Here is a 12,892-nt window from a genome sequence, read left to right as displayed (position 1 = left end):
ACCAAGCAGGTTGGCGTTGGTCATAGACACAACAGCAGTAGCTAGTTCCTCATTACAATGTCAGCCGTGAATTCTGATCTGTGGTCTGTGATCGGGAGGAACATGGGGGCCTCTGCCACCCATGTCCATCTCCCCCTGTCGGGGTGCTACCTTTTTTGTTTCTGTTGCGGAGTCCAGTTCAGCCAGGGAGACAGCCAGAATAGCTATGGTTGAGGGGCAGCACATGCGATGGAACCAATACACATTTTACACAGGACAGCGCAGGATTCACAAAACATAGCAACAGCGATTTAAATAACAAATATGCAGTTTAAAGGGAAACACAGCATTGTGCTTTCTCCTTTAAACATGCTTGTGCTCTCTCCTTTGAACATGGTACAGTTGGTTTAAACCCAATTAGAACATTTAATTTACTTATAAATCCCTAGTAAAATGGCACTACAGGTACCCAGGGCCTGCACAGCAAATGCTACTAGTAAGCCTGCTGCCCTTATTGTGCCACCCACTGGAGTAGCCTTTTTAATAATGTCTCAGGTCTGCCATTGCATCCTGCATGCAGTTTTAAACTGATGATAGAGACTCTGCCTTTGGGGGGGTGGGGCAAGTGCACTGAAGTGCGCCTATCAGTCTCGAGCAGTCAGGGGCCAGTGTGGCACTCTTGGTGGGGTTCACTCAAACCCGACCAGAGATTGCGCACTGGTTGTGGCTCTGAAGATGGCCAGCACTGTTCAAGATTGTTCAAGATTGTGCTTCGGCGTACCAAAGCAAAAACCAAAATCCCTGCAGTGGTGACAGAGACAAAAATGAAAATCCAACATGTTTATTCAAGATACAGCAAAAGAAAACAGCCTTTCACATGTGACCTTGGCTTTGCATGTACAGCAAATGTAAGGAGATAGGAACATTGAATTACAGCGCTGTTACAAAAACGAACCTCTGAGCACTGAAAACATCAAGCTCTGTGGTCAAATGCTCTTGAAGAAAGGCAAAAGTAGTCCCTAAACGGATATTACAGTGGGACAAGTGGAAGCCTACAAGTCATGTAGAAATATTCCAGGGGAGTAAACAACTTGGAAAAAGGAGGGACCAGGAAGAAAAATTACCTTCTAACAAGCAAAGATTTTTACAAGACAGACGATTAGACAAATTAAAAGTGATGAGAGGAGTCAAAACCCTCAAAGTAAATACAACAGATCATCCTAACAGTGCAAGCGCTGTTTGGGCTCGACCTAAAAAAGGATACAATGGAACTGAGGGAAGCAAAGGGCAACCTGGTGGAAGGGGTAGAAAAGCAACACAGAGTGCACGGGGTGAGAGGATTGAAGCAGGCCACAATGGGGAGACAGCAATAAAACATATCTCTCCCCAGGAGTGCTTAAATATAAAGTAATGACCTGAATGTGGAAGGTGGAAGGATACAAGTCATCCAATCTAAAAGATGAAAAAGAAGCTGTGTTCTACAGGAGAGACAATTACAAGAAAATAAAGGGAAGCCATTGAATAAGACGAAAGCAAATGAGGGAAAAGAAAGCCAACCTATGGTAATCAATGGGGTTATACACACACACAAGAACTGGGGGTCTAATAACAGGCAGCACAAAAGAAAAGAAAGAAGGAAATCGGTGCATGAAATCAATCAGACCCGAACATTACTCGAGCAGAGCGTGGATTACCATCAACCTTACTCATTGAATGAAGCATATAGTGAGAACAAAGTTGCTCTCTCGATCGTTTATATCATCTGGTATCCAACTTTGGCAGAGGTGTGTCTCTTGATCATAGAGACTGCCTCGCTAGTTTGAAGCTCTATTGCTCACTCGGGCTGATGAATGTGAGTCAAAAGACAAGTGAAAAACTGTGGTATCCAAGGAGAATAATCATCTAAAGTGCAGTGCAAAGAAAACAGTGAAATCTAAAAAAGGTTGTGTAGAGAGAAAAATCCTACATATTCAATTCACTCCGCACACCTTGATTAAAAAGTGTATCAAGATTTATAGCAGTACTACCTAGTGGCTGCTATATATGGGTCGACATGTTTCAGCCATCCGGGAATATTGCCCACGGCTTTCTTCAGGACCTGTATTTCTCTAGACCATGCTACTGCATTTAATTAGTACACTTCCAATCGTGAAACGTGCCCACACATATCCACTCTATGTGAAAATAAACAAGGTTGCAATAAATACGACCTCAAAACGTCCTAATACTCTGAATCACAGGGTGCAAGCATCACCTAGGGAGATAGGACAGTTAACACACAAAATCCAACATAAAACATCAAAAGTGCTGTCTTAAAACAGGCCCATCATGTCGGTATGCCTGTTCATTACATCAAAGCATCTACAAATTGCTTACCCCACGTGATCTGGGATTGCACCTCACCTACCCTGGAACCTGGCTCAGGTGAAGGAGGCCCCGCTCTGAATCGTGGGTGACAGAAGAAAAACATTTCTTTCAAACTGAGAAATCCAAAAGTCCAACTCAGTAACTATATTACGTAATGTTAAACGCAATGTGCCTGCACTCTCACCGGGGCACACTACCCCAAGGTAAACAGCCCCTGCCAAAAAACCAAATCTCATGATGGCACCTATAAACTATTTGTATGCCAAAGACATGATTGTAGCGGACTTTAAAAATACAGCGTTTGAATTAGAGCCACACAAAACTGCAACAGCACGCTGTAGTCATCCCCACCATCTCGATTGCAGCGAGATACAGTGAGTCGCTTTAGAAGCTGCCCAAAGCATAATTCAACAGGTAGCCTGAGCTAGTCACCAAGCCAGCGCTTACCTGTCCGTCGTTGCCCCTAGTCTTACCGAGCAGGGTGGGAGGCAACGGCAGGAACCAGGAAGGCTGCGTAAATAGCGGTACTAGACACAGCTGGAATCGATCAGCGATAGACGCGCAAAACGCTGCGTGACCACGCCGTCACATGCGCGCGGCATTTAATTTCTGAACTACAGAATGATATCATCCTTCATGGGAGATGTAGTTTTAGTTATGCCTCATCAAGCGAGATAAGCGTTCGCTAGGTACACCCGTGTTTGCAAACCACGTGCAGTATACCGCCAGCCAAATACCCCAGATAATAGACAACTGTATAAACTTATGCCCAGATTTCAGCAAAAATTGTTTAAGCCAAATACGAGCATGAAAAAGTGAAACTACAGGATGATGTCATAAAAAATGGAATTGTAGTTTCTATAGTAGTAGTTGTTAAGAGTGATATTTTTTATGTTCTTTTTTGTTCTTTTTGTATTTATCACTTACTTGCTTTTTGTATATGTATTTATAGTTTGTTTATTATTACATTTTTTTGTGTCTTTTTGTGTTTTTTTGTTTTTTATGTTTTTATAAACAGCTCCTTCTCATTGTTAAAATCCAAAAAGGTGTTGTAATTTCTTTTACTCACCCATCCATGCGATACATTACATTTGAGGCCGGCACTATTGATGACAGCCACATCGCAACTTCCCAAAGCCCAAATGTGCCACAATGGGTGGCAAACTTGATTGCCCAGAGGGCTAGTGTATAGAGAAACAACTATTTTAATGACATAAAGGGCTATAAAAGATACACCCCTCTGTCTCGTCAAAGGCCCAAAACCCAGCACATATAGGAATATATTTATGACTCCTAGGGTAACTAAAAACTATGAGACATGGCACAGGCGTCGAGGAAAACTGAGAAATCCCCCCAAAAATCTGTGACAGAGTGTTATATCAACAAAACACCGCGTAATCCGGGATAGGGGCCACCTCCTCACCACATTGCTAAATCAGTACTTCTATCTAGAGGCTGGTCCAAGGTATGTCGTCATTTAGACCGAAAGTGTCGCACTGGAGCCTGTGGACCCATTTTTGTTCCTTAATGAACAGGTATATCTGGAGACATCACTAGTGTGGGAAGGTATAGTCGGTTTTTCCAATACTGTCCAGTGGAAATCTTCTGCGGTATGATTAGACTCTGCAAAATGCCTGGTAAGTCTAGTGGTCAACTTTTGGCACCAAAAGGTACTTTTATGCTCCAACATGCGTGCCCTCACCTTGCGGGTTGTCATCCCCACATACCGGATACGGCAGGGGCATGTAAGTAGATAGATTAAATTGCTACTGTTGCAGTTCGTAAAGTGGGTCTGGATCCAAAGTCTATTAGACCCTATGCCAATTGACGTGCTATGGGTGGTTTGTGGACAAACAGAACAATCCCCGCAAGGGTGGTGTCCAGTCACTGCCGGTAAATCCCATAATGTGCCCACCGACCTGGTAGGAACAACCTGGGGGCGTGTGTGGACCAATCTGTCTTTTATGTTGCCTGATCTTTTTAAAGCAAAAAGCGGCAGAGCAATCTTCTCATTGCAACTATTTAAAATCCGGCAGTGTTTCTTAATACTTTTCTCGATGTTATTAGATAAAGTACTGAATGTATTGACAAACGTCAAGCGTTCAAGAGGTGGCTTGGGTGCGGGTGGTTCCAACAAGGCTTAACGATTATTAGTAGAAGCTCTTTTAAGGGACCGTTTGACCAGCTTCCGTGGGTAATGTCTCTCTACCAATTGTTCAGTTAAAAGACTAGTATGTCTTGCAAACCCCTCAGTAGTCGAACAGTTCCTCCGAACCCTCAGGAACTGGCCATAGGGCAAGTTGTCCCTCAAAGCCTTAGGATGCTGGCTGTCATATCGCAAAAGCGAATTACGTGCCATGGGCTTCCGATATAGTTCGCTCTCAAGACCCTGTGATGTTACAAACATGGATAAATCCAGAAATGCCAAGCGCGTCTTGTCCAACTCAACCGTGAATTTTAAATAGTCATTTCGTGTATTTAACCACTGATGGAACAGGCCAATTGACTGTTGGTCTCCCCTCCAAACCACCAGCACATCATCTATATACCGCTTCCATAAGCGAATTGATGTGAAAAAGGGGTTGGTGGGGTCCAACACATGCTCTTGCTCAAACGAGTGGACATACAAATTCGCTAGGCTGGGCGCGAAAACGCTGCCCATGCTGGTCCCTGATGTCTGTAAGTAGATGGTGTTCTCATACTTAAAGACATTTTCTTTCATAGCCAGTCTGGCTAAGGCCATGATAAAATGTACAGGTGTAATGGACTTCAGGTCAGTCGCCTCTAAAATAGAGGATACTGTGTCCAGCGTTTTGTCTTGGGGAATTGATATATACAAAGATTCGACATCGAAGGAGACTAAAAAGTCTCTCTCCGGGTCGAATTCAATTTGTGGAAGCAATCGCAGGACATCTTTAGTGTCCTGGAGATACGTCGGCATCTTTTGGAAAATGGGTCTTAAAAAATAGTCCACAAAAGATGACAATGGTTCCAGAAGTGAGCCCTGCCCCGAGATAATTGGTCTCCCAGGTGGTGGTCTCTGAGGCTTGTGCACTTTTGGCAAAACGTAAAAGTATGGAATAACAGGAAACTTAGTCTGTAAAAACTGTGCTTCCCGTGTTGTTATCCAGCCTTCACTGAGTGCCTCTTCAGTGTATTCCCTGATGGTTTGCTGTAATCTAGCAGTGGGATCTTGTGTGAGAATTCTGTACGAATTCTGATCGCCCAACTGGCGAAGGCATTCTGCTCTATAGTCAGTGGTATCCAAAATGACGATGGAGCCCCCCTTATCCGTAGGTTTGATAGTGATATCATCATCCTTAGCCAGAGAGGTAAGTGCCTGTTGTTCGCATCGTGGTAAGTTACTGAACCTATCGTGCTTTTGTTTGCACATGGCAGTAACCTCACCTACAACTGCTCTTTCAAAAGTCAAAACCTGGGGAGGAACCAGATGTGCTGGGGGATTGAACGTAGATTTTAATCTGAGGCCCGTATTCTGTTCACTCTCATCAGTATCTGCCAGTGGTTTATCCTTGAAAAAATGATGCAACCTAAGTTTCCTAAAAACTGTGCCAATTCGCATTGGTCACCTACAGAAGTGGTAACAAAGCCGAGCCCCCTATCAAGGACAGACTGCTCGTCTCTAGACAGAATCCGCTTGCTCAGATTGACTACGAGGTTTAATTTGTGCTGTTCACTGGTGGAGCCGAGTTCTTCCTCGTGTTGCTCCGAGTCCCTGAGTGGGGGCCTGAGGGGGGGCCTGAGGTTAAATCCCAATGTACTTGGGCCTGTGCATTTCTTCTTCTGCCTCTGGGTCCTGGTGGGCCATATCCTAAAAAAGACTGGCTATCATATTCCGGTTGATATGGTGTCATTGGTGGCTGAAAAGCTTGCGGTGGAAAGCCCCATGGAGCAGGCGCCCACCACTGTTGAAATTGTGGTGCGCTGTAACCCCTTTGGTTGTAAGGTCTAGCGTATCTCCCTCTACCTCTGGAATGTGGTTTTTGGACATTAGGTCCATCTGAATCACTGGAGGTTTCATCTGAACTAGAGCCTGAATAAGTGGAACCATATCTCTTCCCATTGCTCCTGAATTCTGGGGGTGAGTAGTTATCGCTAGTGTATGGATAGACTTTTTCATGCTTGAACTTAGCCAGATATTTTTTGAATTTCTCGATTTTGGTAAGGAGAATAGAGTCTTTAAACTCCTTGTTATTTTTATTGGATTCATCCAAATTTTTCTTAAATAGAGTGGCAGTGATAGTAAATTTAATTTGCGCTTCCAAAGCCTGGATCTCTATAAGAATAGAGTCTGCAACCCTCTTCGCTGTACTGATGATTAAAATCAGCCAGTCGCGCGTACAGCGCCATGCTATAAGGGACCAGTCTTTTAGGAAGACCCCGTCCTCTAAGAATAGCCTGGGGGCATTTGTCACTATCAACCCCGGAGGAGCACAATTTGCTCTTAAGTACTCCGCCATAATAGCGCCGTGAATAGAGGAGCGTGAATGTGATTTCTTAAGAATGAGGACTCTGCCCCACTCATTGCCTGTATCTATCAAGGGGGCATTAGGTCCCTCAAGGATGCTAGGTGGATTATCTAAAATAGATTGATATACTGCATCGTCATATGCTAAGCCGCTGAATTCTGCCATTTTGGGTTGACCAAAAGAAATCTAGTGCAAATTGGCAATGGGACTAAATACTAAAGGGAAAAACACAGTGAGAATGAAAACTATGCAGTTAAATGAATCCGCAGTGAAAGCAAAAGACTACCCAAAGGAACGGTGTAGTCCTAATCAAGACCCGCAGCTATAAGCTGCTCAAGAACATCAACAATACTACTTAGAAAAATAGGGTCTAAGGGAAGAGTATTTATAGACCTGCCCAAATTCTCATCCCCATAACTGAACTATACACACACACAAGAACTGGGGGTCTAATAACAGGCAGCACAGAAGAAAACAAAGAAGGAAATAGGTGCATGAAATCAATCAGACCCGAACATTACTAGAGCAGAGCGTGGATTACCATCAACCTTACTCATTGAATGAAGCATATAGTGAGAACAAAGTTGCTCTCTCGATCGTTTATATCATCTGGTATCCAACTTTGGCAGAGGTGTGTCTCTTGATCATAGAGACTGCCTCGCTAGTTTGAAGCTCTATTACTCACTCGGGCTGATGAATGTGAGTCAAAAGACAAGTGAAAAACTGTGGTATCCAAGGAGAATAGTCATCTAAAGTGCAGTGCAAAGAAAACAGTGAAATCTAAAAAAGGTTGTGTAGAGAGAAAAATCCTACATATTCAATTCACTCCGCACACCTTGATTAAAAAGTGTATCAAGATTTATAGCAGTACTACCTAGTGGCTGCTATATATGGGTCGACATGTTTCAGCCATCCGGGAATATTGCCCACGGCTTTCTTCAGGACCTGTATTTCTCTAGACCATGCTACTGCATTTAATTAGTACACTTCCAATCGTGAAACGTGCCCACACATATCCACTCTATGTGAAAATAAACAAGGTTGCAATAAATACGACCTCAAAACGTCCTAATCCTCTGAATCACAAGGTGCAAGCATCACCTAGGGAGATAGGACAGTTAACACACAAAATCCAACATAAAACATCAAAAGTGCTGTCTTAAATCATGTTGGTATGCCTGTTCATAACTTCAAAGCATATACAAATTGCTTACCCCACGTGATCTGGGATTGCACCTCACCTACCCTGGAACCTGGCTCAGGTGAAGGAGGCCCTGCTCTGAGTCGTGGGTGACAGAAGAAAAACATTTGTTTCAAACTGAGAAATCCAAAAGTCCATCTCAGTAACTATATTACGTAATGTTAAACGCAATGTGCCTGCACTCTCACTGGGGCACACTACCCCAAAGTAAACAGCCCCTGCCAAAAAACCAAATCTCATGATGGCACCTATAAACTATTTGTATGCCAAAGACATGATTGTAGCGGACTTTAAAAATACAGCGTTTGAATTAGAGCCACACAAAACTGCAACAGCACGCTGTAGTCATCCCCACCGTCTCGATTGCAGCGAGATACAGTGAGTCACTTTAGAAGCTGCCCAAAGCATAATTCAACAGGTAGCCTGAGCTAGTCACCAAGCCAGCGCTTACCTGTCCGTCGTTGCCCCAAGTCTTACCGAGCAGGGTGGGAGGCAACGGCAGGAACCAGGAAGGCTGCTTAAATAGCGGTACTAGACACAGCTGGAATCGATCAGCGATAGACGCGCAAAACGCTGCATGATCACGCCGTCACATGCGCGCGGCGTTTAATTTCTGAACTACAGAATGATATCATCCTTCATGGGAGATGTAGTTTTAGTTATGCCTCATCAAGCGAGATAAGCGTTCGCTAAGTACACCCGTGTTTGCAAACCACGTGCAGTATACCGCCTGCCAAATACCCCAGATAAAAGACAACTGTATAAACTTATGCCCAGATTTCAGCAAAAATTGTTTAAGCCAAATACGAGCATGAAAAATTGAAACTACAGGATGATGTCATAAATGTTTTTTGTATTTATCACTTACTTGCTTTTTGTATATGTATTTATAGTTTGTTTATTATTACATTTTTTTGTGTCTTTTTGTGTTTTTTTGTTTTTTATGTTTTGATAAACAGCTCCTTCTCATTGTTAAAATCCAAAAAGGTGTTGTAATTTCTTTTATTCACCCATCCATGCGATACATTACATTTGAGGCCGGCACTATTGATGACAGCCACATCGCAACTTCCCAAAGCCCAAATGTGCCACAATGGGTGGTAAACTTGATTGCCCAGAGGGCTAGTGTATAGAGAAACAACTATTTTAGCGACATAAAGGGCTATAAAAGATACACCCCTCTGTCTCGTCAAAGGCCCAAAACCCAGCACATATAGGAATATATTTATGACTCCTAGGGTAACTAAAAACTATGAGACATGGCACAGGCGTCGAGGAAAACTGAGAAATCCCCCCAAAAAACTGTGACAGAGTGTTATATCAACAAAACACCGCGTAATCCGGGATAGGGCCCACCTCCTCACCACATTGCTAAATCAGTACTTCTATCTAGAGGCTGGTCCAAGGTATGTCGTCATTTAGACCCAAAGTGTCGCACTGGAGCCTGTGGACCCATTTTTGTTCCTTAATGAACAGGTATCTGGAGACATCACTAGTGTGGGAAGGTATAGTCGGTTTTTCCAATACTGTCCAGTGGAAATCTTCTGCGGTATGATTAGACTCTGCAAAATGCCTGGTAAGTCTAGTGGTCAACTTTTGGCACCTAAAGGTACTTTTATGCTCCAACATGCGTGCCCTCACCTTGCGGGTTGTCATCCCCACATACCGGATACGGCAGGGGCATGTAAGTAGATAGATTAAATTGCTACTGTTGCAGTTCGTAAAGTGGGTCTGGATCCAAGGTCTATTAGACCCTATGTCAATTGACGTGGTATGGGTGGTTTGTGGACAAACAGAACACCCCCCGCAAGGGTGGTGTCCAGTCACTGCCGGTAAATCCCATAATGTGCCCACCGACCTGGTAGGAACAACCTGGGGGCGTGTGTGGACCAATCTGTCTTTTATGTTGCCTGATCTTTTGAAAGCAAAAAGCGGCAGAGCAATCTTCTCATTGCAACTATTTAAAATCCGCCAGTGTTTCTTAATACTTTTCTTGATGTTATTAGATAAAGTTCTAAATGTATTGACAAACGTCAAGCGTTCAAGAGGTGGCTTGGGTGCGGGTGGTTCCAACAAGGCTTCACGATTATTATTTTAAGGGACTGTTTGACCAGCTTCCGTGGGTAATGTCTCTCTACCAATTGTTCAGTTAAAAGACTAGTATGTCTTGCAAACCCCTCAGTAGTCGAACAGTTCCTCCGAACCCTCAGGAACTGGCCATAGGGCAAGTTGTCCCTCAAAGCCTTAGGATGCTGGCTGTCATATCGCAAAAGCGAATTACGTGCCATGGGCTTTCGATATAGTTCGCTCTCAAGACCCTGTGATGTTACAAAAATGGACAAATCCAGAAATGCAAAGCGCGTCTTGTCCAACTCAACCGTGAATTTTAGATAGTCATTTCGTGTATTTAACAACTGATGGAACAGGCCAATTGACTGTTGAATCAATGGGGTTGACAGAAGCCCATGTAAATTTTGACTTGGTCCCCAAACAGTCTTAAGGAGATATTTTAAAATGGAAGGGATGGCATAGCTGCATTGTGAGTTGGGAACGTTTGCCTTTATGTATGCACATATATAAATATATATAGATATATATATATATTTGTTTTTCTAAATGTATTCCTTTTTTTCTACAGGTGGTCTACAGAGAACAACAACACAAGCTGAAGTCTGCTGTGTTGAAGATGGCTGCTACCTGGGTTCTTGCCTTCCTTTTTCATGGGCCATTGATTGTATTATGGGAATACATAGCTGGCTACAGCAATATTCCAGAGGGAGAGTGCAATCCAGAATACCATTATAGCCATAACCTTAAGCTTTGGTCATCCATAATACTTTTCTTCACACCTTTTGTTGCCATTCTGTATTTGAATGTGAACATCTACATCAACATTAAAACTCGTACGAGAGCAAAACAAAAGCATTTAGATGTTCCTACAAGAGAATACAATGCACACAGAGAGACACAATCCGTCTTCACCATTCCAGGTTTGGAAAACAATGAAGGCAACAGCAACTCAGTTTCAGGACCAGGATGTAGTAAAGAGCAGCCTCCGATTTTAAAAGAAAGAGGAGCAGTTAAGCACGTTCTGCACATTGACTCCTCGAATAGAGTATTTGTGTTAGAGATAGATACCGGAAACAAATTGAAAATACCACATATTACAAAGCACAGCGCTTTGCTGTCTGCTGACATAAAAATTGCAAAGTCTTTATCAGTTCTTGTGGGTATATTTTGCCTTTGTTGGGCCCCCTACGCATTGATTTTGATCGCTGGTGCAATTTGTCAAGATATTTGTATACCAGTACAGTGGAATGATATCATATATGTCTTCCCTTACTTTAACTCCTCATTTAATCCCTTTATTTATCCAATGTGTCATCCCGCATTTAAGAAGGCTTTCATAAAAATATTGTTCCCTAAAAAGTGTGGATTTAAAGGTGCCTGGAGGAAAACAGGGAATGTGCAAACAAAACGACCAGAGAGAATTTTTAGATAAGACAAATTGATGATGTATGCATACCATATTTATGGAGTGCTCATACAAAAGCAGATGGATGTCAACTCACCGAAACGTTAGAGGTAGCAGAGGTGATATCATACACCTTTGACCTCAACAAGACTAGAGAATTTACATCATATGACTTTTGCCCAGACCGGTCACAGGAACTGCTGTTATATGCCCTTGATGACATCACAGTATTTGACATAGCAGAAGTTAAAAACCCCATATAAACGTACAAATTATCTAATAATACACAGTTGCTTACACAAATTAATGTTAATTTTAGACGGTACCTATATTTTAACTAAGGTGCTGTCATGATATGACACAGGAGGCAACCTTACTAATTTCTCTTGCTCTTTCATGAAAAGTTATGTATTCCTTCTATTGAGACGATTTAAAAAAAGTTGGGAAACAAAATGATGTACATCCAAAACTGTCATGATTTGATGGTTCCCCAGTGTATAACTTAAAGAAATATGCAATAATAACTAACAGGAGATGCACAAATAATGTTTTGCAAAATACTAGTGGTTGTGTCACCTCTATTAATTCAAATGAATCATATATTTAATTTAAAAAATGCTATTTGATAAACGGATTTCTTGTTAACACATTTTGATTTATGATCACTTGTAAGGTACAATCACTGCAGTGAAGCACAGAGAGAAAGATTTTGTTCACATACAATTTGTCTTGTATTGCTAATAATTAAACAAAACATGCAACAAACTCTGCTTATTTTCTCTGCTTCTTTAATTTATTATTTAATGATAAGTGTGTATTCCACTACTGAATTTATGTATTTTTTAGTGCATACTGCGGCTGGAAAATAGCCTAATTGTGCATGTCGCATGCAGGGAATTTCACTGCACCCGGTGCCAGCTGTATGAGTGAGATTAATCTCTGGCCTGTGCTCTCCAAAGTGCCTGCTGGGTTTCATGGGAAAGGGATTAGCGTGATGCCTTTATGCGCGGATGAAGAAACAGTCTCAATCACAGCTGAGGTGAGCACATGCTGTCAATGACTAGGGGGCAAATGTATCAAACGATTTTGTATTCGCAAACGCTGCGATTCGCTAAAAAACAGCGGTTGCGAATACAAAATCGCAAAACGCGATGTATGAGCCATTTTTGCATCGCATTATTAAGGAATCGCTAATTTTGCGATTCCTTAAATGCTATGTAACAAGCACCCAAGTTGTGCGATTTCTCCTTAAGAAATCGCAAATTACCACCAACTTCAAGTTGGTGGTAATTTGCGATTTTTTTGAAAAATTCACTTTTTGGCATTTTTCAAAGTGCCATGTGGCGCACATACTTGCCCTTATGGCATGTATGTGCGCCA

General features: G+C 42.4%; 1 protein-coding gene across 1 annotated transcript in view; it reads left to right on the top strand.

Annotated features, from left to right (window-relative positions):
* LOC146831445 (histamine H3 receptor-like) overlaps positions 1-12,892 on the top strand; it is an 87,803-nt gene that overhangs the window by 69,869 nt on the left and 5,042 nt on the right. The window contains exon 3 of the mRNA XM_085603915.1: positions 10,676-11,152. Within this exon, the coding sequence (XP_085460041.1) occupies positions 10,676-11,152 (477 nt within the window). The remainder of the gene's footprint in view (positions 1-10,675; positions 11,153-12,892) is intronic.

Source organism: Triturus cristatus, chromosome 5_1 (assembly GCF_964204655.1).
Source record: "Triturus cristatus chromosome 5_1, aTriCri1.1, whole genome shotgun sequence".
NCBI classification, from domain to species: Eukaryota; Metazoa; Chordata; class Amphibia; order Caudata; family Salamandridae; genus Triturus; species Triturus cristatus.
Note: the sequence above shows the minus strand (reverse complement) of the source record. Positions and strands in the feature narration are given on the sequence as shown.